Source organism: Pieris brassicae, chromosome 2 (assembly GCF_905147105.1).
Source record: "Pieris brassicae chromosome 2, ilPieBrab1.1, whole genome shotgun sequence".
Taxonomy (NCBI): Eukaryota; Metazoa; Arthropoda; class Insecta; order Lepidoptera; family Pieridae; genus Pieris; species Pieris brassicae.
In genome coordinates, this window is record NC_059666.1 from 21,032,967 (window position 1) to 21,060,380 (window position 27,414).

The window sequence follows — 27,414 nt, forward strand, 5'->3', positions numbered from 1 at the left end:
TTCGTAGAGATGTGGTATATCTGCATCTTCTACCACATTTCCCATATGTTCAGAGGAGTTATTTGGACTAAGACCTGCAGTTGGGTTTCATTATCGGGCGTCAAGGCAGAATAAAAAATACCATCCGTCATTTAGACGTCCATCATTCCAAAACTGAGCGTTTCTTAAGGCAGCTTTTGCTCCACCACTATGTTGAACCGATATATTACCAAACCAATTTGACTTAGGGTGCTTCAAATAGCGTTCCAATATTGAAAAGGGGGCAACACACATGCGAGCCTTATGGCAATGTGAGTGTCCATGGGCGGCTTATCACTTAACATCAGGTGAGACCGATTGCCTCCTACTATATACTTTAAAAAATTCTCAAATAAATAGAGCATAGGTTATGTATAAATATTGTGTCGTGGTAAACTCCAAAGTTGAAAATAATTTAAGACCATAAACCAGCTTGTTATTATGTCCAATATACACCGAATGTTTGATTCCAAACTCGAAGTACAATATAATGTTTATTGTCAAGTCAAGTCAATGTGGTTAATGATAAATGGCCTAAGAGCCAGACCCTTGAGATTTTATCAAGATACATGTGTCCTATGTGATATATTATCCCATCAACAAGCTCATTACTCCGTGTTACAGCGGACATATGTGGGGATGAACCTTTGCCTTCGTAAATTTAACAAAGTTGTTTACGAGCATTGTATATAAAGTATTTGTTTGAACAAAAACAATTGATGTGGACAGATCATGCTTTTGATATATTTTAATCAATACCATGTTAACTTTGTTAGTTGATTCTGATGACAATTTTTGATGAATTAAAAATGTCTAACCAACTTAACAAAGCCGTAGGATTAAACAATTTTATATATTTCTAAATAAATAAAACCATTTGTGTCCCATGAATAAGTTAAAAATGGCAAAATCAATTAATAAAAAAGAATAATTAATATCAGCATTATTTATAGGTTATGAAAGATTGTTCATATCTCATATCAATAACTAACGTAGATTATTTAAACTGTTATATTGTTATTTATTATTTGGGAAATATGTATAGGTTTGTTAATTGAGGGAGATTACGAAGTTCTCCCCGGACCACCTCCACGTCCGTCCTTCAATAACTGAGCCTTTTCTAAGGCAGTTTTTGCCGCCCTCTAGCACTATGTGGAACCAGCTGCCCACTGAAGTATTTCGGAACGAATTTGACTTTTTTCAAATGACTTTTTCGGAACGAAGGTCAAGAAAAGATCGTACTAATTCTTAAAAGTCCGGCAACGAACTCGCGAGCGCTTTGGAATTGAGAATGTCTATGGGCGGCTGTATCACTTAACATCAGATGAGCCTCTGACCTTTCTATATAAAAAATCTTGTTGATAATTTCGAAAGATATACATTAAAAAAAGATCAGAATTGGCCCTAAACAAAAGCCAGACATCTATGCTCGTTTTTCAATAATAACTTAAGTTAGTCATACTGTTTATGTGAAGTTCTAAGAAAAAATATAGGCCAAGGCGCATCGTGCGTTGGCGTCACAAGATAATATTCGCTACTTTGCTACGTGCTTACTGCCTTACGTGCATTAGATTCCCATTATGATTTACAGACCTAATATATTAAGTACACATTTTTTATAATAAATATTATTATTTATTTGCAAGTGTATGGTACAAAAATGTTATGGTGGTACTATCTAAAGTTCACATATTCTGAATTCTGAAATTCTGAAATTCACACATGATGTGCAAATTTCTCTTAAAAGGAATTTTATATAGAAGTTACTACATTATGAGTTGTATCATTATAGTCAAGTTTTATATTAATTGTAGTGATAAAATATCACATTATTAAAATACATTTTTACGTTACCATATTCATATGAATTTACGAAAATAATCATTAATTCGATTTCATTAAGTTGTATCTTGTGGGGGTTGTTGTTGTATAGTATTCAACATAGTTAACGTTTAATACAAATTACGGCATTATTAACCATTCATCTGTTTATTTATATTTAGAGAGTACACACTAAATCAAATACACATATTTTTGCTACATTAACGAAGATATAACAAAAATATGTGTATTTAGATTGTATGAGTTCTTCCAACACACAAATATTAAATATACATAAAATATAATTCAAAATGTACAAAATTAAAACAAATTAAAAAAAATTGATCTATAAAATTACACAACTACAAAGGTGGTTATAAAACATAATCATCATCATTATTTTATATCGATTTTGTAAGTGTGTGTGAATGTAAGTGCGTGCTCCTATTTCACCATGCCTCATGGTGATAGAGGATCTTCGACAATCTGAGACAAATATTTGTTTTTAAATTATTTTTTTATTATTCATTACCTAATATGTCATGTGGAACATGTTGTAATGGTTGCAGCTCCTTACAAACGTTGTGTAAAACAAGAAACTTGGCGATTAAAAAGAGTGGCGCAGAGTTTATTGCCAGTTCCTGTCTTCCGTTCTACGCCCTTGATTTGAGAAATGGTAGTAAATGTAAAATTAGAAACATTAACATAGATTTATGTATACTTTTTTGACGTTCATATGTGTACATTGTGTTACCTAAATGAATAAATGATTTTTGACTTTGATCATGACTATTAAACACATAAAGAAAATTTTATAAAAATCAAATCTTGTCTAATTAATCTAAACTAAAGCAAATGTTTCAATCTAGAATCTATGAAAAATTGCGTGACCAGTGGATATTTAAATTTCACATTTTCTAACATTTTTGGGGACAAATCTGCCGCACGAAACAATAGTACACGTGACAAAGTCAAATTAACAAATCTCTTTCCTCGTTTCTCTTTCACTGTGAATAATTAAAGCTTTGTTAAGCTTGTACATATTTAAATAACACTTTTACTCACACAACCTGTTTCGAATTATATTTAACCTATATTGTGTTTTACGGTCATAATTATGGGATATTAAGCTTAATTTTATCAAACTTTTTACGATGTAAGTGATGTAAAATCTTTATGCCATATGAAAAATAACTTAATGAAGCCTTTTCGAGCTTTTACGCTATTGATACCATTCATATTTATTGTCTTATTCGCTTAATTCGTGTTATATTATCGTAAATAAAGCTCTTATTCCTTAACGTCAAACGGCTTTAAATATCTATAAAATTTTGTAGAAAAGCAATATTCATGACAAAGCATACTTAAATATTTAAGACAGTCCGTTTAAGATTGATACAACACCTATTTCTAAACATATAAAAATGTATACAGCGAAGTCAAAAGTACAATGAGCAGTGTTAGTGTGTGGTCGTGTGCTTAAATCTAGACTACACACGAATAGAGTTTTTGTGTTTTCTATTTGCACTATAAACACAACTGACTCACGCAAGTGTTAGTCAAAATTGACATGCACAGACGGCACACACTTGGCCATAACAAGACAGGCACAAAAATGTGTCTCCAAGACTTTATCTCTATATAAATAAAATTCTCGTGTCACAATGTTTGTTCCCATACTCCTCTGAAACGGCTCGACCAATGCTTATGAATATTATGCATATTCAGTAAGTCAGCTACTATCTTTCAAACCTTTAAGCGATAAGGGGAACCAAAAAAATAATTTATTTTATTTTTTAGTCAATTTTCTTTATTTTTATGATACAGCATACAAAAATACATACAACCCTTAATTGTCACCCCTCTACGATCAAACCCTATTCCTTATATATAGTACATAGTTATTTTTATTGAAAAAAAAAATGTTTCCTGGAAATAATATACTTGGCAAAACTACGTTTTTAGGGTCAGCTAGTTTAATATAAAAAAATACTTTAACACTTTCGCAAAATAGAAAATTGTAGTTCATTAATTAACACGCATGACGACGAGCAATTAGTACGTCACGCTTTCAAGTTCAGACCCTAGCGAAGTGCCAGGTAATTAAAGCTAGTTCACGAATGTATTTTATCTAGAAACTAAAATATATTTTAATATGCAAAAAGATATATAACTCAATTCTGATCTACATGCCCATTAAGAAAAAGTATTACTAAACAGAATACTCCAAACCTCATAGAGTATATATATTAAAATATATTATATAGTTTATGGATATACACAGGATATTACAGCAAAGAGAGCATCTAAGATGCTTGGTTTTGTCCTGAGAAACACTAAAGGATTCCGAAACATGAGTACGAATATTATATTATACAATTGTCTCGTGTGGAGCATGCTAGAATACGTAATTATTTGATGTATCATTTGCGTTTAAAATATTTAACAATCAACAATCAAAGATCTACCCTCTAGATACCCAGGAATACCATAATTCAATTTGTCCCTCCTTTCCGGAGAACGCATTTTGTCCAAAACTCACAAATGATCCTGATTGAGCATTGTGATAAACTAGCTGGGTGTGGATATAGTTGCTCTCCTCACACTTTAAAATTGATTTTCGTTTGGTTTTTACAGTTTAATTGTTTTGTTAATTTATTTTTATTATCGCTTCGTGTATGTTGTTTGCCTATAAGTGCTTGTCACATTAAAATGTGTATTTTATTGTTCTTGTACCAATGACTCAGTGGGAAGAGCTTTATAAAAGCTTGCGTTGGCAAATAAATATAATAATTAGGATTTATACATGTGTACTTGTTACATTCAAAGCTTTTATAATATATATAATACATATATAATGAAATATGTAATTGTATTATTTTTTATCTGAAATTGGATTGAGAATTTACGCTTTATTTATTTCTACAACCAAGATTTGTACTATTTAATAATAAAAATGCACATTGTTTTGTCTTTGTAAATATGTACTCTTTTAATCTGTTTATATTTGTAGGTGTTGGTACACGTTATTAGTTTATTTCATTTTAATAAAAATAAATCAATGGCGCTACAACCTTTTAGGTCTGGGCCTCAGATTTCTGTATCTGTTTCTTGATCGTTTGTGAATTGATCAGCCTTCTGTGCCTGACTCACACCGTCGACTTTTTGGGTCTAAGGCAAGCCGGTTTCCTCACGATGTTTTCCTTCACCGTTCGAGCTAATGTTAAATGCGCACATATTAAGAAAATCCATTGGTGCACAGCCGGGGAGCGAACCTACGATCTCAGGGATGAGAGTCGCACGCTGAAGCAACTAGGCCAACACTGCTCTATTGTGATATTATATTTTAATATCACTTTATAATAAAAAAAATTGTTACTTATCTGTAAAGCAATTTAATTTCTAATTTCAAAATTTATTTTATTTTATTATGTATTTATGATGTGCCTTCTGAATAAATAACCTAATTAATCTAAGTACACGAAGTAAAGGTGACTTAGAAGTGGGGTTCTAAGAATTAAGTATGAAAAATAGATGTGCAGTATGCTTACTGTAAAATAGCTCACCGGATGCCGCTCTGGGCGCGGCGCGGACCGGCAACACCGCGAAAAGCGCCACTGTCCACCACCATGACATCACAACCACACCTGAAACCAACGAGATTAGATGATGAGTATTACAAAAAAAATCATTTCTTTCCTTCCCTTTGCGTTTAATATTTATTAATAAACATTGTAATCAATCAAATGAAATTGTTTAAAAATAATTAAAGTCACATTGAACAATAATTATGTCGTAAATAACGATTATTCCATAGAATACATAATTAAAAAACTGTTTGGTAGACAATACCATTTACACCTTTCTCGCACAGCGTATCAGCCTGAAAATTCAGTGAGAGAACACTCTGTCACTATGTGTTTAAAAAATATAAATAAAAATGTGTTTATTAATCTGCCGAGAAACACCGGTCACCCAGATCAAGCGACACAAATGGAATTGGATAGGCCACACACTACGAAGATCCAAATCATATTCCCAAGTTCTCACTTGATTGGAACCCGCAACGTAACCGGAGGTACGAGTATAGTAGCAAACGCGGCAAAAAAGCCGGAAAAACTTGGAGTAAGGTGAAATACGAGACTCAAGACCGAACGCGATGGAGACTCATTGTGGACACACCTCTGCCCCATCTAGGGCTTATAGGACATTAAGTAAACTCAGTGAAAGTTTATTGATTATATATTGACACATTACAATGTGTAAGATTTGGGAACCGTTTTAAATAAAAAAATACCAATTTCAGGTTCCCAGCTGTTCTAAAATAAACTTAATAGTTAAAACAATATTTTGCAATAACTTTTATCCTCATGATTTTTATTATTCAAATTGTATGTCATTGTTTTTTATTAATTCGTTTTATCGGTAAAAGCTTAGTAATAATAAAGTAGCACCTTTCACAATGTATTAATTTATATTTTAATGTTCTCTTGTACGTGCAATAAAGTGTAAACAAATCTCAATGCACAGCCACTCACTAAACAATGGAAAATCGGCACAAAAATCACAACACCTCTCTCACCTATTCCAAGCAATTATAGATAATCACGAAGCGCCTCAAAGATTTATTCACCTTATTCAAATGCCTATATTTCTTGGCCCACTTACGTATCGGGTATTTTGCTATTAGAGTGGAGCGATAAAGTCGAAAGCGACTGCGAATACTGAATACTTACCAAGTGATAAGGTTGGATAACTTTATATAACTAGGACAAGGAAAACATTCGTGTAATAACTTGGCACGTGTAGATTTTATTTGTACATACGAATTATTACAAAACAAATGACAAAAGGTATACAAATGATTTTGACAGTTCCCAATTCATTCCCCACTTACCAATAGATTGACTTAAGTGTCAAATTGTATGTCAAAGTCATAGAGGTTTATCTGTTGATGGTTCGTAAGTAGTTTAGCATTTATTTTGAACTGAAAATAGGGAATTGAATTATAACCGAGGCCACACATACAAATTTTATAACTAGTTTCTTTCTTCTTTGTTATACGTGTTCTAGTTGGGTATAAATAAAACAAATAAAGGATTTTCGGCTCCGCAGTTGCCTATACTGTGTATGGACATTTTAACTCTTTAATTGTACCTGATACATCTTCAAAAAGAATCTAACATACATGCCAATCTTAATTTCAATAGTAGTAATAAAATACCACACATATAATGGTTGTAGGACCCTCTTGTGAGAGGGTTTGGATTACAAAGTATAAAAGATATAATCTAAATTCTATCCTTAAAAGGAAAATATTTGGAATGCCAATTCGAATAACTTATAAAATCGACCCTAAAAGCCGCTGAACTTTCCCAACAATACCGTATCAAAGAATATGTCAAAGCTGGTTTACCAAAAACCTATTTCTCTTTGAATATTACCCTGAAGTTCCCAAACTTAGCCAAATAAAATTATTCTTAAGGTCCAATCCAATTTCAAAGGATCCGAAATTTGTTCTACAAGTTCATCGGAAATTTATTATAAGTTCGAAGACACCCATTCCGATCACATTACTCACAAATATTTCATGAATAAATTTGTAATAAATAACGTATTTATACGAATACTTGATAGAATTTCAGTAATATTTATAGCAAAAGAAGTTAGATTAAATAAATAGAAGAAAAGAAAATAGCCAAGTTCACATCACATCGTCATGCTCGTCTCTATATCACAAACAATAGCTGAAAATTGAGAATGCTGACAACAGAGTATCAATCAGTTTTATATTACAAAAGGTGAAAGTCAGTATTTCATCTCAAGCAAAACACGCTCAGTCCCATATCAATGTTTGGTAATGAAAATAAACATTTCGACCAGTCTTCAAATACGCAGATATCACTTTAGAGAAATTTTATTTTTATTTTATTTATATCACAATGCTTCTAACATAAAATATATACCACAAAAAATATTATACTAAATACATACCCAAAGATGGCATACATAATACAAAAATGTTCAGAAATTTACGAACGGAAAAAATGAATTAAAATTATTAAATACATTTAACTAAGTAATACCTAATTCGAATGTGTGGTGTGATGGTGTGAAGTTAGGTGTATGTGGGGTGTGCTCAATATTCCGAAAGCTTAAACAAGTCAAGGGTTCCAGCTTTTCTAGAGCGTACCTAAATGGTCAGTATGCACTTACACCTGGTATTGCAAGTATCCAAGTATTCAAAACCGCGATTCAGTTCTAATTCTGCCTAACATTAAAATTGTATTGAATTTCGACATACACGTGTCATAGTTTTACCTCAGAAGCACATAACACTAAGTGAAGCCCACTGGTTTGCCTCCTGTCTATTAAACCTAAAATATAATTTGTACCAATCCTGTAAAATAGCCGTGATGTTTTGTGATAAGTAAAGTTTACGTAATTACTTTTTTTAATACCTTCTATTCTTGTTAGTTTTTAGATTTTACCCGAAGTGTCAATGTTATCATTAACATTAGAGTTATCGAGCTCGTTTGACGAATTATATATTATTTACAACGATAATGTATCACGTAAAACGAAAATTACTAGATGGAAGTTTTTTTCCGGTTGCTGGTTAATTTCGAATCGTCCATGGGCACTATAATTAGTGTCCATGGTCGTCCTAACTTTTAGGATCTGGACCGTCCATCTGTCTGTAAACGTGTCATAGAATAACTAGCCCCGAAATCATACCAAAGAAATACCGACTATTTTTAATTTAAATACGCCACTACAATATTTCACTTACGATTTTTACATACCTACCGATCCTACGCCACAACACGATATTTTGCAGTAAAAAGGACTTATGTGTTATCCCTATTTAAACGAAAGAATTCCGCGTACGAGGCCTTGAACCACTAACCTGACTAAGCGAAATCAGGGCCGTAGTAAAATATAATAATAATAAAATCAACATTGCGTTATATTTGGATTTTTTTTCTTTTAAGTTTTCGGAGAGCTTCTCAGTACATGTGATCAAACAAAAACAAACGTCAAGGTTCAATCCAAATTCGAAATAAAGGTACTTTTGCAGTTATTTACTAGATACAATCGCACTGAATAACATTTGCTTCAATTTAGTTAGGGGTATAGTAACTAGATTATCAGTTTAGCCATAATTAATTATATAAAAAAAATATTTATCCAGGATGTACAAAAATTAGTTTTGCAAAAAATAAACTTTCTACCTGTGAACTGTAACAAAGTGCATATTATACTATACATACGTTACAAGTATTCTTGAATATTGTTGCTTGGTTCGGTCACCTAGTGACACAGTACACAAAGAGAAAATTTAAAAAAATTATAACAACTTCATTAAATTTATTATTTTTAAGTTTGATACGTATGCAGTGTGACATTTTAAAATTGCCACTTTAGACACTACTAGAAAAGTTGAACTCCCTTGTTTCTGCCTATTAGGCTCGTAGTCGTGTTTTGTTTCACGTTCTTAACTTTGAAAAAAGTTCAGTTTTGTTTCGCGCAGCCTGGACATACATCGACCACAATTTAACGCCGATTCTTAAAAGCAGTATTACGAATATCCATAGCGCTAAATAACCAGTATCACAAATAACCCACAAACACACCCTAACTTACATAACATCATACAACACACAAACATTTAGTATTCTTAGTTATTAATATTTAATCTATTTTTGTTTTCCTTCCTATGTTTCTTAAAAGTTTAAACCTATGAATATATATTATGTGTTCCGTCTTTGGCTATATTTTTAGTATAATTATATTTGTAACTCCAAAATTATATTAATAATATAAATATGGCCTTATAAAATACATAAATCACGTTTAATTCTAATTTATATACAATGGGCATGTAATTCATTTTAAATATAGTTTTTAGATGTCGGTCCCAAAGGCAATGATTATCAAAATCAGTCCACGGACAGCGAAGCTATGCTATACTTATTTCAGTCTGTTAAATATGTATGTGTACGGAAAGGAATTAAATACAAACTTCTCGGCCAACACTGCTCTTGTATGATAAAGCAATTATTAGTCAGGTTTGTTTAACTAACGCAAACATTTAACACACAGTTGTTTGCACAAACAATTAATAAGAAGTTAATTCTTTTTTTAAATAAACCTTTACAAACACATTAGGACTGGTATATATTTACTTTCCCTATAACAAAACTTTCCATCATATTAGATGAATGGCGTACATCAGATTATCTCGTCAAACTCCGGGTCAAAAGCTTGTACATTAACGTTAAATTAACGTCTAGCTGTGCTTATTAAAGCCTTCGCACACGTTATCCTTACAATCTTTACGCGTGAATGGAGAAAGGTGGTATATAGGGTATTGCAAAAGCTTAAATACCTTGTAAGTAGGTTGTATTGTATACTTGTACATGGCTGGTTTATTTTATTTATTTATTAACACTGGGAACAACAGAAAAATAGTACTATTGACATAATACAATAAACTGGCAACTGGCTTTCGAGCGATCTCTTCCATGCAACTAATGTAACGAAAAAAGAATTAGGTAAAGCAGGAAGTGAAAAATACATAAGGCATATAGACAAAACCAATGGAACAGAACAATTAAAACATATATACAGTGAACAATAATAAAAAAACACAAAAAAAGAAAAAGTGCACATGAATCACGATAATTTCAGATCAGTTAGTACGAAAGTTAGGAATACGATTTGGACAGGTAATGCTTATACAGTAGAGATTTAAAGAAAGATAGAGAAGGAGCTAAGCGAATAGGGACGGGCAGTGAATTCCATAGCCTCGTTACAGAGACTTTAAAGGATTCGCCAAGATTGAAAGAGTTATGAGATGGGATTTCAAGAATATAGTTTTCGGAAGAGTATATATAGTGTAATTTGTCTCTAAAACCCCCAAACTAAGGTTTTTATTTATAACTTTGCATATATATTTTTATACACGTAACCCATCTAGAGATTTAAAACGACATCTAAGTCTAAGTCATGAAAAATAATAAAAAGGATTCCACTTTCATTTATAATTAGATAAATATGTTTTTTTTATAATGGTTATTCATATTTTTAGTAAGTTATGCATAGGCATATCACACTGCACTGCTGTTAACTAAGATCATACAGCGACAATTAACCAATTAAGATGAAAACTTATAATTACCGTAGTATTGTCCCAAAATGGTCCATGTGTGTTTACTGACTACGTTTAAAGATTTTTATATGAAAATTGCAAAAGAAATGATAAGTCGCATGCAAAGGGTCTAAATCTAATCAAGGTGGACAGCCATGTGAACTAATCAACGCATTAATGGTGATGATTAGGTCATAGAGTAAATATAGCCTTTACTAAGTAAGATATGGCTTGTACCTCTTATGTAAAATCCGGTTTTAATTAAAAAATAACTAAGTCTTAGATTTTTATATTCATGTCGTCGGATACAGATGTATGTCGGATATAAAAACCAGACTCAACTTGTCAAAACGTCACTCCAAGGATCCCCAGACACCCAGTCTAATACCATATGTCAATCAACTCCATAGTCCTCTAATCAACTCTATCATAGATCAAAGAGAAATACGGAGTAATAGCAACTTAATTATACTATCATAGTGCTGATTACGCGGCAATCAAGTACAAATTGATTGAGCCGACAAATGAAATCTCGCAGTCATGAATCGTAGTTATCAATCAACAAACACTGGCAATAATCCATCATTGAATTGAAAACGCAGCAGAAAATCTGCTCCGTTTCAAATCGAATGTAGACTCTATGTTTGAAGTGGTGAGCAATTCTAATTTCAAATAACCGCTCTGATTAAGCCGTGAAGTGGATTTCGGAGCATAGATTAAATGTCTATGGATTTCATTTTATCTACGTTTGAATTCAGCAAGAAATAGAAAAAGAATTAAAAAAACAATTGAACTCCGTATGTTGTCAAATTGTTTCTCTAGAATAAACATACATTTCTGAAATAATATTTGGTGTTAAGAGAGTAACTGCCGACGACTTGTTATTTCTTCACTAGAATCCACTTTCCAAGATAAACAAAACAGTTGAGTATTCAATAATAGCTTGTCTTTGAGTAATAAAAATATGAATCTTTACTTACTTACTTTTTAAGCTACAAGGATAATAAAAGGACTGTAATCTATACTAATAAACACAATATGAGCAGTATTGGCCTAGTGGTTTCAGCATGCGACTCTCATCCCTGAGGTCGAAGGTTCGATTCCCGGCTAATGAACAAATGGAATTTCATTCTATGTGCGCATTTAACATTCGCTTGAACATCGGGAGGAAACCGGCTTTTCTGTATATATAATGTTAGTTTTAAGTATATTATTCTAAACTGAGACTCCGGGTTATATTAAACGTGAAATATTTGATAAATTAATATCATCACTTGCCCTGTATAATTTATAACAATTAGAAAAAGCTTGTATTGTAACAATTTATAATTAACAACTTTCGTATATGTATGTAATAAACTACACAGATGCAAGGAAAGAAGAAGGTATCAAATAGCCACTTCTTCCTTGCGTCTTTATCCTTCTGTGTATCTATTTTGTTTAGCTTTTAAGCTCACCAAAAACATACACGCCACTTTGAATAAAATAAAATAAATATTTTAAAAAATCTGGCTGACCCATAAAGTAGCCGCCTTTTGTCTTTTTTTTTTTTTTATAAAATAGGGGGCAAACGGGCAGGAGGCTCACCTGATGTTAAGTGATACCGCCGCCCATGGACACTCTCAATGCCAGAGGGCTCGCGAGTGCGGTGCCGGCCTTTTAATTAGATTGACAAATGATCATGAAACAGATACAGAAATCTGAGGCCTAAAAAGGTTGTAGCGCCACGGTGTTATTTTTCATTGTGTTGTACGCAACGTTTATATTAAAAATAATATTTAGCTTTTTAACTCAAATAGGTCCAAAGTGTATCGTTCTAAATATGCCGACATGTTTTTGCTTTTAAATACATTCATTATTGTGCCATGTAGTAATTACTTTAAGCAATTATCCAGGTTTATACTGCGACTCTTTAGTAAATGTTATTAAAATATTCATCCTTGCTTTAATGATATCGCTTAGAACAAAAAACTCTTTAACGATGAGGCCTATTGCACAATGTAATGTTTTATAAATTTTACATTTGTTTAATGTTTTCTTGTTAATCGATAAAGTGGTACAATAATATACAGGAATTTTTCTATAGATCACAATTTATGTAAAGACAAATCCCTTAACAAGCTTTTTTGGTTAAACAACGCCGCGAGCGTGTATACTTCAAACTGATAAAGCTATCGTAAAAGAAATATTAAACTCCGTTCAAACAGCAGACGTCTATTAAAAGTAATAAAGAATCATTAATTGAAGTGCAACTAACAGTAGCTGGACCATTAAGCTTAATTTAAATTGATACAAAGTAGTAGTAATATGTATCGATAAAATTACAATAAAATTATAGCAATAAACCACTTTCGCTTTTATCGAGTTGCCATTACCAAAACGCACGACTTGTTTTATATCGAGCGGTTGAAAGTAAATGTTTATATCACCAATATAGTAGTAAGTTAGATATTTGTAAAAATCCATGATAATTGTTTAAAATTACACGGCAGGTTAATTTAAAATATCAAGTCTGAGTTGTCAATTTAATTAACGTTTATAATAATAAAAAAAATACATGATTACATCTTCAATATATATCTGGCCGAGCTTGTTTTAAAAACAATGACATTTAATTTTAAATCATTGTCAGAGAAAATAATCGTTTTTAATAAATTACTATATAGATATAACTATAACTAACTAATAGAAGTCGATCAGTAAATTGATTTGATAACGTGGAACTCATATGGATTCATAATACTTAGCAATTTAATAATTACGACACTGAATATAAAATTGCATTAGATGTTTCCTGAACAATATACAGCACATTATATAAAAACTCTTACTATTATTATATATGCATTAAGATCCTGAATCTGAGACTGATATATTTAGTTGGACACGGGCTGAATTCATTAATTATAATTTGATATAAAGCAGTTGTTATCATGTGTTTATATGTAAAATATTTCTCAGTTTAAATTTTGTATTAATACGATTTCTGTTATATTAATAATAATGTAAGAATAATAAGAACATCTATAGCGCTAAATCACCTTCATCATGAGCACACCCTCACGTACATAACCTCACTTTCACACACTCACACAGCATAGCCGAATATTTACGAAAAGAATAAAAATCTTTTTGTTTTTGTAAATATTTGAACCTTTTTGTATATATATACCAGCTGATCTTTGTTCCTCCTTACTGTAATTTTACATAGCCTAAGAAATAAAAAAAATATTGAAAATAAATTAATTATATCTTTTTCATGAGGACTAGACGAACTAATTAAGATATAGTCAAAAAATAAGCGAATTAATTTTACTTGATCGCATTCACCTTTGACAAGAACTGGTTATATCGGCGACATGCATAACTAAACGTAATGTGTGAACGACGGAAGTTACACGATCTCTCGTAAGGCCACAATTAATTCATTTCTTTTTTATTCGCTATCTCTAAGTTAATTGACATCTTGGACGGCATTTCTTTTTTTATATAAGAAGCCGGTAGGACGCTCACCTGATATTAAGTAACACCACTACCCATGGACACTTACAGTGCCAGAAGGCTCGGTGTGTGGCCTTTTAATAATTGAATTCCTTTGAAAAACTCTAAGTCGATTTGGCTCGGAAATACTTTAGTGGGCAGCTGGTGGAATGCCGGACGTCAAGGTGATACGGATATCTACCTAAGTATTTTACATATACGAACTCTGCTTTCGGTGACATTTTGATTATGTTACTCGAAATATTTTAGGAACGAAAACTTCAACTTTATAACAATTTGGAATAAGTGATATGTTAGAAAACAATTGCAATATGAAGATCACAGACGTACGTCGTGTTATCAGTCTCTCAATATCAAACTATACAGACATAATTGACAGATTGAACCTCAATTTAAATTGACAACTGACAATTAACCTTCTGAAATTTAATATTATTGTTCGAAAATCAATCAATCATTTATGGTTTCGAGAATACTTATATTCTTCATATAAATATGGACCAAAAGCAACTACTAATATAATTATGAGATGCTAACACAAGTCAAAAAGCGTAACAAGCGTACCTTAACCATGTCCGCCGGAGACACATCTAGCGGTTTGAAGCCAAAACGAGATATGTTGCAGTTTTGACGCGTAAATTTGCCCGTCTCAACTTTCTCAAGTGATTGACGTTGACATATCAATGGTCCGGCTTTCTATGTGTTGACAAATGTCTTTGTGTGTCAAATGGTGTCGGCATTAAGTGTTTGATGCTAATAAGCTGCAACTGCTGAGTTAGAAGCTCCTTAATCTGTATTTATTTACCTTTCATTTAAATTTATTGTTTTAAACCAAATTCGTGAATCTGAAAATCTTCGACGAAGTTTGTGTTCTGATAGGTTATACATGTAACGTCGAAGTTTATGCCGTGCAACGCCACTATTTGGAACTAGGTGCCCATTGAAGTATTTCCGAGGGGAACTTCAAGAAAAGAGCATACCAATTCCTAAAAGGCCGGCAAGCACTCGCGAGTCTTCTGGCATTGAGAGAAAAAACCTTCGTTGACACTTCGTTTTCATATGTGTATATGATTTTTATTTTACGTAGGTCTGCTATTATATGTATGTTGATGACATATATCGGTTTAATAATTACAAGCCAGCTATCAAGATTAAGAACCATGCAAGTCTTTTGTGAATATATTAACGTCTGTGTAACTAAATAACTAATCTAATGTTTTTCTCTTTATATAGTAAATCTTTAAAATATATGTCATACTAGTGGATCCGACAGACGTTGTCGTGTACACAAAAAACAATGTAAATTACTCTCGACTCTTGAACACACAAAAAATTTCATCAAAATTTGTCAACTTACGAACACATGCACAGAAGATTTATACATTTACCAGCTGTTGATTTGCTATATAGATATTTATCTATACAATTATTTAACTAGATACTGAAAAGCCGAATTGAATCTAAACCATCCAGGGCGCCACCCAAACGCATACAAAAATAAATCATTCAAATCGGTCCAGCCGTTTAAGAGGAGTTCAATGACATATACACATACTAGAAATATATATACAAAGATAAATTATCATTCATATAGCAATCTCTGAATCTTAAGCTAATAGTAATAATTCGGCAAAACAAAACATTTCGTGTTTACACAATCAAGAAACTATTTAATTTGAAATTTATTCAATAAATCGTTACTTTTTAAGTATCCAGTCATTTGCAAACAGCCTCCGGCGCGTTGACCCGAATAGCCTGATAAAAGCCTTTGTGGGTTTATTTTATAGAGGCCATATTATATATTAGGAATACGGTAGGGAAAATGTCATGGCTGCTGTAAGCCTGTGACAGAAATACTATTTTAGTTTTATATACTGCTTTATCGAAATCGATATATTGACTTTATGATTTACAAATGAAAAGTATGAATGGCGCCAAATAGACGCAACCACAGATAAGTGGAAATTGGAATATGCCACAGTTTATAGTCGCGCTTTGTAGTAAAAAATGTATTTTTTATAGTAGTCTGTAGCTGTCATTTTAGCATATACGTGACGTGCGTTAATGAAGTAATAAATAAACTACCATAAAAGATTAGACAAAGGAATATTACTTATAGTATATTAATATTTTGATTCACTTTTTACTAATCATACTAATTCTGAGAAGAGAATTCTCTGTTTTTGGAAGCAGTAAAAAGACATTGATTGCAGATTGCAATAAAAAAATATATCTGAAAATGGATGAAGCGTAGTATAGTCCCTAACAGAGTTTAGAATTACGAATTCAATCAATGATGAAAAGCAATAAGTCAATGTTCCCAGTAAGTCCCCATATAAAGATATAACTAAACATAGCCATGGAAAGTTTCCTAACCAGTTTTAAGTATTCCTAAACTAAAAACTATGAGGAATGAAGAATTTTTAACGAAAGTAAGGGAGCTTTGACCGTATGGTAAGTAAAAAGATCTTTCAAGAGTACATCGAGTCTGCGTAACCCATAGACTAATTTCTTTCTCAAGACTACAGAGTACAGAACTACATCGATTTTTGTGTTGTCGACTTCCAAATTCAAATATTTTATTGACGAGGAACAACTGCGCTGTCAATAAAATAATGTCTATGTTTAGTATGAAATTCGTTTCTTGCTCATTTTTACTCAAACTGTATTTATTTAACCTAAAAGCTTGGAAAATCTATTACTAAATATATATATATATATGTATGCAGTTTAAAAAGTAAATCTTAATCTCTTTTTATCGTCATATATCTTTATGCACGAAAATTCAAAGCTATGTTGTACTCTTGCTTTGCTTTACTGAATCTAATTAATTAATAAAAATAATTATTATTAAAATGTATCGAAAATTAATGACATTAGTAATTTCTCCAATTAATTTAATCCGGTCCAAATACAAAGATATAAAGGGCAAATGGGATCACTTTTAGACACATCGCTATTTCTCCTCCAGTTGAAGATTTATAAATTCAATTCATATGTCGTGCTGTATTGCCATATTAAGTTAAACGCTTGGACATTTTATGAGTTACCGATGAAATCTCGTCACAGACCAATAACTGCTGGAAAAGTGAATGATTATCTATGCGTCGGTATTTTCTGTCACAAACGTATGAAATAATAACATATAACTAATTTTGAAATATATTTGAGTCACAAGTTAAACTAGAAGTTTATTACTTAATTAATGATTATTTGAATAAGCCGCAATAAACAGCAATAAAAGAATGCACTTATCCACCACGGTTATTAAAGCCAAAGATGAATGAATTGTACCTGAATATGTAAAGTATGATGACTTAAGATTGGCGCACGCTTGAATATACCTATTTAATGATTAGCTAGTCATTTTTACATAAAATTAACAAATTTTATTCGCATACTACGAATTCTTTTGGTAATCTAAGGTAATACTAGTGTATAATTTATATGAACTAATTTATTGCAAACCTTATTAACAATCACAATTACAATAAATAGGTTTAGTTATATAGTCCATGAACTGTTCTAGCCGTTCTTCATCTGTGATCTATAAAAAGCTTCAAGCTTGTTACACGTATACGATAGTCTGCAATCATTTCTTCGTGGAATAATTATATTTTTTTACATCGAAGGGATTTATTATTAGAATGAAATAAAGCAATTTAAGTGCCTAGCCAGGGCTGGAAAGTTGGTACCGTTTTAGACACTGCACTCAAAGCTCAAGATTGTTTTATTTCTTGATTGAACTTCGTGTTCTAAAGCGAAGGCGCAAAATAAGGGATAGACGAACAATATAATTTGATAACTTACTGGTAGTATGTGGCGTATAATCTTCGATAATACTGCGTTAAATTTTCGATGAAACAACTTTTTTGGACTGACGGGGCTGTGTGACATTGAGGGGCAAGGCTCCATTGTTACCGCATCCCGTTTAGAGCGAGTGTTGGTGGTGCAGTGTGGTTTAAATGGGGCTTAATTTCTATCTACTATCTACTCTATCTACTACTATATAGGTTCTATCAACTTGTGACTTGTCGTACTTAAATTCGTGTATGCGGTGATATTAGTTATTTCGACTACGTATGTAGTGAGTGAGTGTTGTTCCCACGAAAATGTAAGTGCGTGCTCCTATTTCACCATGCCTCCAGCTGATAGAGGACAAATCTTTGTTTTTAATTTAATTCAGTAGTATTTATTACTTAAGATGTTATCTGGAACATGGTGTAATGGTTGCAGCTTCTTACAAACGTTGTGTAAAACAAAAACTTGGCGATTAAAAAGAGTGGCGGAGACATCTCATCCGTTCTACGCTCTTGATTTGAGAACTGGTAGTATGCGTAAAATTAGAAGTATATTTGTTTTTTTAAAGTTCATAAGCGTACATTGTGTTACCTATATGAATAAATGAATTTGAATTTGAATATCAACAATAGACAGTACAAGCGAAATCCTTCCAAAAAATAATAGCGTAGCCTTTTGGTTATTAATCGGTTAATTTTACAGCTTGAGAGACTGAGTCTGTTTCAATTAAGACCGTCAATTGTTTTTTATCGTTTCTTTTTCTCAGCACAAACACAAATTACACTTAATCAAAATTGAAGTTAATGTTCTATACAGTCTAGATTGATACTGAGATTTGCGAAACAAAGCGCAATTTTTAAGAAAGTTCTCAAAGAAATCGAAATAAATGAAAATATTCTATATTCTCACCACTAACACAGAATGGATAAATTGAGAGTAGACGCAAGCATTTCTTTTCTCTTCTCGTTTATGTCAGTCAAATTAGATTTGTGAAAACAGAAAATCTTAGTTTGGAATAGAACAATTATGACCGTTTTATGATATACTTGGTACAATAGAATGTACTTGAGTATATATTTCCTAATCAGAACATGTATGCTTTACATACCAATTTTTTACAGCAACACGAAGAAACTATTAGAAACATTTGAAAATAAATCAGCAGCGCTACAACGTTTTTAGGTCTAGGCCTCAGATATCTGTATCTGTTTCATGTTTTCATTTGTCAATCTAATAAGCATAGGCGATCATTGTCTTGTGCCTGACGTCGATTTTTTGGATCTAAGGCAAGCCAATTTCCTCATAGTGGTTACCGTTTGAGTGAATGTAAAATACGTACATAGAAAAAAACTCCATTGGTTCATAGTCGGGATCAAACCTACGACCTAAGGGTTGAAAGTCGCAATAAGACAACCCTAGACTTTTGGATACATTTTAGAGGTTATTTTTATAATCTAATAAAAGCACAACGTTTCCATATTATTGCCAATATAATCCTAATTACATCTACCAACTTTATAACCATATATGTATACTGGATCTACATATATTTTAAGTATGGCGAAGTGAAAGTATATAATTTCCTTGATTAAGTAGTAAAGTGTCGATTTTATTGCGAGTTTCGCGGGCTAGTATTACAGCTTCAATTATCGGAAATCGATACAGAAAGTATCATTTCGCTAATTATTTCGTAATTGCTACTGGGTGACATTTTATGTGGTATTTAATTTCTAAACACAGATAAAAAACAAGATTAGTAAATGGAAATGACGGCATCGGCATGTTATACACGTTTTCAATAATGTGACCGCGTTCATTCTCGAAGCTTTAGAACAAATTAGAATGTCTCTCAGTCGATACTCGATACCAGCCTCTTGGTGTTTCAAGATCTCGTATTCTATGCTTTCCTCTACGCCTGGCGTTCGCCTCTTTGTGGAACCAGCTGCCAGGGAAGGTATTTGCGAACCGGTACTACATAAGGGTCTTCAAGAAAACAACGTACCCTGAAAGGTTACACGTTACACGTTATTTAAGGTTATGACTTTTTGACACGACCTTGCCTTCGGTCCTATAAGGTTTGTTTTCCCTTTACCGAGGTTACTGTCAAATATATATGTAAAGCATATATTTTAATTATTGTTTTAAACATATTTTTTTATTAAATTCCACTTGGTTTTTTTTCCTTCTGGAGTTGAGACAAGTTTAATTTCGTTTAGAATATTGTAATTATAATACAATATAAAACTTTTTACGCTCATTACGTACTATTTTTCTATTCCAAACTCTAACTTCCAAGCCCAAAGAGGCTCTGTTTGTACAAAGCTAAAAATATCGAAGTGACCCAGTTCTAAAAGTATGGAAAGGGCAGTTACCATTATGTTTATACTGTTTTGTCCATTCGTTCTATATGCAAATGTAATGTAGGATGAAATACCCTATAAACGTAATACGTAAATATTATACTATAATCTGTGGAAGTCGTAAAAGTCCCACCATTACCTGTCTTATATAAAAAGTATATTTAACATAATTGGGCTTGGTGTTACCCTCGTCAAAATATTTTAAATAAGATAATTTGTCAAAACAACTGTAAATTTAGGGACTGAAGAAAACTGTCTGTTTGATGTGGATCTCATTTATTAGAAGTATCTAAAAAGCAATCGTGTATAAATGTATAATAAATACAAATTATATTTGTAAATGTCTGTAGTGTACATGAAGACCAAAGCACCACAGACTATTGTGACAATATCAGCAATGAAAATTTTATGGACGTGTAAAATATAAAATAAACTTTATACAGTTACAAGTTTAACGCATATAATTGTTAAAACCAACCACATGTGCAAATTTATATATTTATATTAAAGCAAAGTTTTGTAAATTTCAGCAATTTGAGTAAATATTTATTAAGTCATTTCTATGGTAGGGTACAAGCTAATTCGACATAGGTTGGCCTTAGATTCCAGCCTTCTGCCAGCGTCCATGGGCAGCGGTACAACTTAATATCTTATGACCTTCCTGTTTAACAAAAATAAAACTAGCTTTAATACCATTATCCCTATAGGACGATTTGTGGAATTATATACTGAATTTAATAAAACAAATAGCGTTATTTTCGGAACTCGATTAATATGAACCGTCAATAAAATGTAATCTTACATACCAAACATTAAGTTTGTATACCGTTCCAAGGACAACGTTATTAATACTTCAAAATATATAATTAATACAAATAAAACTAGAATTTTAAAATGTATCAAATTAATTAATATTTAGCTAGTTTTGAACTCGACATTAATTACCATGCCTCTAACCAAATTGGCTTGACTGAGTTCATGATGTTTATCTGTTTTCGTCAGAATTATTTTTTAATAATAAATATAAAACCTACTTCGGTATTTTAAAATTACTATTGACCAAGCAACTCCAACTTACCAATAAATATAATATTAATACGTATTTCTATTTGAAATACATTATATTTAGGTATTTGAATCAACCGAGCAGCTGCAATCGAGCAGTGTTGGCCTGGTGGCTTCAGCGTGGGACTCTCATCCCTGAGGTTATATCATATGTTCATAGGTCGATCATAGGTTCGATCCCGGGCTGTGCACCAATGGATTTTCTTTCTATGTGCGCATTTAACATGAGTTTGTACAGTGAAGGAAAACATCGTGAGGAAACCGGCTTACCTTAGACTCATAACGCCGATAGTGTGTCAAGCTTAGGACTGATCGCCTACTTGCCTAAGAGGCGACAAAACAGAAAGGTCCTAAAAATGGTCAGTGAAGAAAATGCGGAAATTTGTCTTTTTTTATCTGTTATGTAATTGGGGGGGGGGGGAAACGAGCAGGAGGCTCACTTTCATGTCATCAATTTGTGAGCCACAATATTTCATCGTGTTATTTATATTGATATAAAATTGAATTTCATTCAATGAAATACACAAGACTACAAATTTTGACGTTAAACTATTTTATTTATTTATTAACACTTCGTTAAATGATATAAAAATTGAACATAATTAAATGAATAGGAGGGCAACTGGTGGCGTTATCGCTTTCGTGCGATCTCTTCCAGACAACCACTGTGAGTAAAGAAAAAAAATGTATTAAAATACGGTAGGTAAATAGTGCAACATAGTTATAAAGAAAAAACTAAACAGGAACAAAATATAAACTAAAATGATACTAGATACATAAAAAACAAAAAGTAAAAAGTGAACATGAACCACGATAAGATAACTACTTGTAGTTTAAATATTTAGTATCGATTAGGCAAACCTTAGTTAATATTAAATTTGTAGATTCATTATTTAGCAGGTTCCATATCCCTTTTGCGATGCAACATAATCAATTATTATTATTTTTATACAAATTACTTTGTCGGAAGATCTATTATATATATTTATTTTATCAAAAGATTCACCTTGAGTCTCACGTCAGTGGAGTAAGTAGTATTTTCAAAAGCTTCGTAAATCATTTATATAATTCTGAGCGTCGTAAGAAACTTTTTGGCAGCGTCACCTATGCAAATCCAGCTGCCCGAAGAGGTATTTCTTAATATATTAGACTTGACTACTTCCAGAACAGAGCCTACTTATTCTTAAAACGCTGGCAATACGGTCGTGACCCATTTGACATTGCGAGTGTGGGCGGCAGGTATCACCTAAAACGGGCTCACGTTTGAGCAGCGTTCTATAATAAAAGCCTTATATTTAAATATATTTTTAATAAGATAAATAACAGCCATCAATTGTTAGCACAATGTAATATCGTAAAGGCGAATGTAACGAGAGCTTTTAATTACTAACTTTCACTGGCTTTCTTGAATTTACTCCGTTCGCGAAATCGTAAGATGTATCAATATAGGAACAATAAAGTTACAGTACTATTATATTATGGAGAGAGTAAAAAAAATGAAAACCGTGGAATGCCTCAGAGGAGGCTTTTAATTAATTTTATAAATATATCATTTTATTTTATTACTATTAATGTAACGTGTTTGCATTATTATGGCATAAAATAAAGCTATACAATTACTGGAATATTATTTTAAAACTATAATTAAAAGAAGTCGTTTATTTACCAAGTTAAAATATTATTAATAGAAGTAGGTTGGTCTAGCGGCTTGAGCGTGCTCTAAGCTTTGACATTGTGCGTTCGGCGGCCAAAGGACTTTTCAATGTTTTTTAACACACACATACAATTTTAATACACAAAATTTGAGGACATGACGGGTAGTAGCGCCATTGGTTATATTTTACTTACTTTTTTTACATATTAAGATAGTTTGCATTCGCCGTAGAATTAAAAACCTTCGCAAATCAATTTTTAACACTCGTGAAAAGATTAAATTCCATTAATACGAAAGCTATTCTTTGAGCTACATTATCAGCTATTGCATCAAATTGGTATACGGTTTCTGCGGTCCTTTGAGTTCCTTGATGTCGTTTACATGTTATATTTATCGAATCGTTGTTTATCCGATACGATAATACTGCGTTTAATATTCATACATTAATATTAATAAAATTTTATAATTGCAGAGCACTGTTGGTCTAGTTATCTTCAGCGTGTGATTTTCATTCATCGTAGGTTCGATCCCCGGCTGTCTACCAATGGACTTTATTTCTATCTGCGAATTAACCATTTGCTCGCACGGAGAAGTAAAACATCGTGGCGTGGCGTGGTGGAATATTTTCTTATGGTAGGATTTTTAATGTCACGTACATTATAAAACATTAACCAAATGCGTACAGTATCATACTCTATGAAAATACTGTTCGAACAGATTTTTAAAAAAGATAAATATGTGTAATCTATTCGATATGTATTTAAGTATAGCTCCATTGTTCGTGGGTCGGTTTTGATTGTGTCAAACGACTCGACTGCGCAAAATGGTCCCGTCATTTTGTAATGTTTTCGGTACGGTACAAGAATAACAGAAATGAATGAACTTTTAATTTTAATTACGTAAAAATAGACTTTATTTCGGGAAAGTTTTTAAAGTTATGCTCGTGTGAATAGGCCAAGACATATTCTTTACGCGGAAATATAAAAAAAAATAACTAAAAGATTTAATAAAACATTTCCGTAAAATAATGACAAAAGGTTCGTATCTATCTAATGATAAATAATGTCTAACAATTAATCATAAAAACTTGAATAGTCCAAACATTTTTTGCTTTCTAGCCATCAATATTATGACACAATAGATAATCAGCGTCTAATTCAATAGACTTATCTCCAAATCACTTTCACTTATACAATTGAAATTTATATAATTAATACATCGGAAGTCATAAAACGAAAGTACAGGAAGAAATAGTATAAAAACTTTCTAAACATAAAATTGTTTATGAGAATATTTGTAATAAAAACCATTAATTACAAGACCTCATAATTTTTTTTTGTGATTTGAAGATTCTTTATAAGGGTACACAGTTATTTATTCAGTTGTAAGCTATTAAACTTCTTAATACAAAATATATAAATACCATAATATGTCGAAAGACATACAGTATACACACTGTTCACAATGTAAGCATTTTTTTTGTATAATTGATAATTGTTAATACAAATATCAAACTGTAATGGAATTTTGATAATTTAATCTCTTATTATAATCGTACATTTAAAAGTACTTATTACGAATACATTGTAATTAAGATCAATTTTTTTTATAGATTATTTTTTTGTTATCAGTTAAGAAATTTAAAGTAGTAATAAATTGTATTTCTTTTTATGTATCTTGTACTTGTTATGATTCTTTATTGAATAAATCTAATATGTATTTTATATATCGTCTGATTTGGTTTATATTAGCCCACAGATTCAGTACAGATATCGTGCACTTTGGCAGTTTTTTATCTTCGGGAATCCCATTCCCGCTAAGATAATATGTCGCTGAATGTACTAAGATGCTTTTCCCAAATAGACAACAATACGTATTATTTAATTTCAGTTTAACTCATTAACAATTAAGGGTTTATAAGTATGATTCATAAAGTGAAATATACTTAAAATCCAAAAAGTATTCGAAGTAGACTAATAAAATGCTGGCGCCTTTGAAATTCAATTCTCGAATTAATACGCTTTGGATCACATAAATCGGATTCAGTTCAAAGTGATTTAAAAAGCTAGTTTCAAAGTTTTCTAGAGCCAAACAGAATCGCATTACATTTGGCAAAACCGAATTTTTCTTTCCAATTTTAAAATAGGTGAAGACGGTTCCGGTTTTTTTTTGAAATTGAAATTTTCAAATTTACATACAAATTTGTTTTTACAGATTGTTTTTTAATATTCCGCTATGACATGATATTATGTTTTATTTGTTACATACAAATATATAAAAAAATATCTATTACAATTTAAACCAATTAACTGTCAAATTCCAAGTAACTGTCAAATTCCAAGTAACTGTCAACTGAAAAGGATAAATAAATTGAAAATGAAAAATAATAACGAAGTAGAAACCCATATCAAAAACTTGGACATAAGTTATATTGACAACAAATACATTTGTGAACTTCCTAAAGTTATACAGATCATAATTTTATCCAATTCCATAGCGTATGGTCGGTATTAGGGATTCTATATATAAATAAAATAATAAGCTTTTTTCAGTTGGTTAATAAAAATAAACAACCCATATTTAAATAGTTATGAAATCTTAAGAATCATCTCAGGTTATCTTGGAAAAGAAATTTTATATAAAAGTTTTCTCAGCGGGATTTAAGTGTTAGCAATTTCTTAATAACACTTAAAACTAATTAATTAACTTTCTGCAAATGGCGCTTTCTACTTCAGATTATATTTATACTGAGTAGGAAATGAAATTTAATGTGGTTTTTAGTGATGTTCCATAGGTTAGACGCTGTGGAGAAAAATCTAGTCGATTTTTTTATGATAAGCCTTTGTCACGGCAAAATTGGTCTTCGCTCTTTCGACATCACATATTTGGGCAGAAACATTATAGTGACTTGGAGGCGGAATGTATGTTTTCTCAATACCAAGATTGAGGAGTCGCACTAGGCTGACACTGCTAATACATTATAATAAATATATACATTATAATAAATGGTAAAACTAACTCAAAACTTTAAAAAAAATTGCTGCTGATTCGAAACCAAATTACATTTTTTTAAATTATCGCAAAATATAGAAAATCTAAATGCAATCTATGAATTCTACTTATCTTAATTAAAAGATAATATTGAGTTCCAATTACGCCAAATGGTTATGAAGAAAGCGAAGAATTGAAGGAAAAAGTTAAAATTCATATAGCACGAGAAATTCTATTTTTGTATTAGAACAAATTATTATCATTCTTTACCGTTAATAACTATGCTTATATCTTTATAAGAAATATATACTCATACCAATGTATGCTCAATGAATTTAGAACGAATTAAACACAGCAGCATTATTAATCACAGCTGCCGTTTTTTATAGAACGGGGCAAATGGGCAGAAGGCTAACCTGATGTTAAGTCATGCCATGGATACTCAAGGCCAGAGGGCTCGCGAGTGCGTTGCCGACCTTTTAAGAATTGGCACAGCCTTTCCTTGAACCCTAGTCTATTTTAAGACGTGGTTGATCAATTTCGATCCTTTCCTTTGCCAAAATCCAAAAACTAATTGTGAAAAAAAAGAAACCATGCTGGGATCCAAGCACAAGACCTTATGGTTGAAAGTTGCACCTTAGACGAAGTATATATTGTGTTTAAGGTCATTTTAAGTATTGGAAAACAAGATTTGCGTTTATTACCCTTTTTATTATTTTTATTGGCTTATAAATTTCATTTCGACGTAACCACATTTCTCAATTTACTCCACGCATATTGATAAGTGTAATAAAAGCTGATATAGTAAAAACGCACGCATTAAGCTCATGCAACATTTTAAGCTTTCATTGACGTGAATAAAAGCTTTTAACGCTTTAATGTTACGGAGAGACATGATAGTATTTTTAAGAGAATCAGCGCCGGTGAATATTTTTGAATCATATCTACTACATATCCACAAAACTAAAAACATCCCACATAATAAAGTAAATATAAAGTATAGTAATACTTTGGCTTTGGCGTGCGACTTTCATCCCTGATGTCGTAGA

The 27,414-nt window shown here is 31.7% G+C and overlaps 1 protein-coding gene across 2 annotated transcripts in view; it reads right to left on the minus strand.

Moving 5' to 3' along the window:
- LOC123720428 (serine proteinase stubble) overlaps positions 1–27,414 on the minus strand; it is a 96,929-nt gene that overhangs the window by 36,999 nt on the left and 32,516 nt on the right. Inside the window, exon 3 of one of the 2 annotated variants that reach the window (XM_045677027.1) lies at positions 5,406–5,486. In XM_045677027.1, coding sequence (XP_045532983.1) covers positions 5,406–5,486 — 81 coding nt within the window. Of the gene's footprint in view, positions 1–5,390; positions 5,487–27,414 lie in introns of both variants that reach the window. The other variant, XM_045677026.1, reaches the window with a different exon arrangement.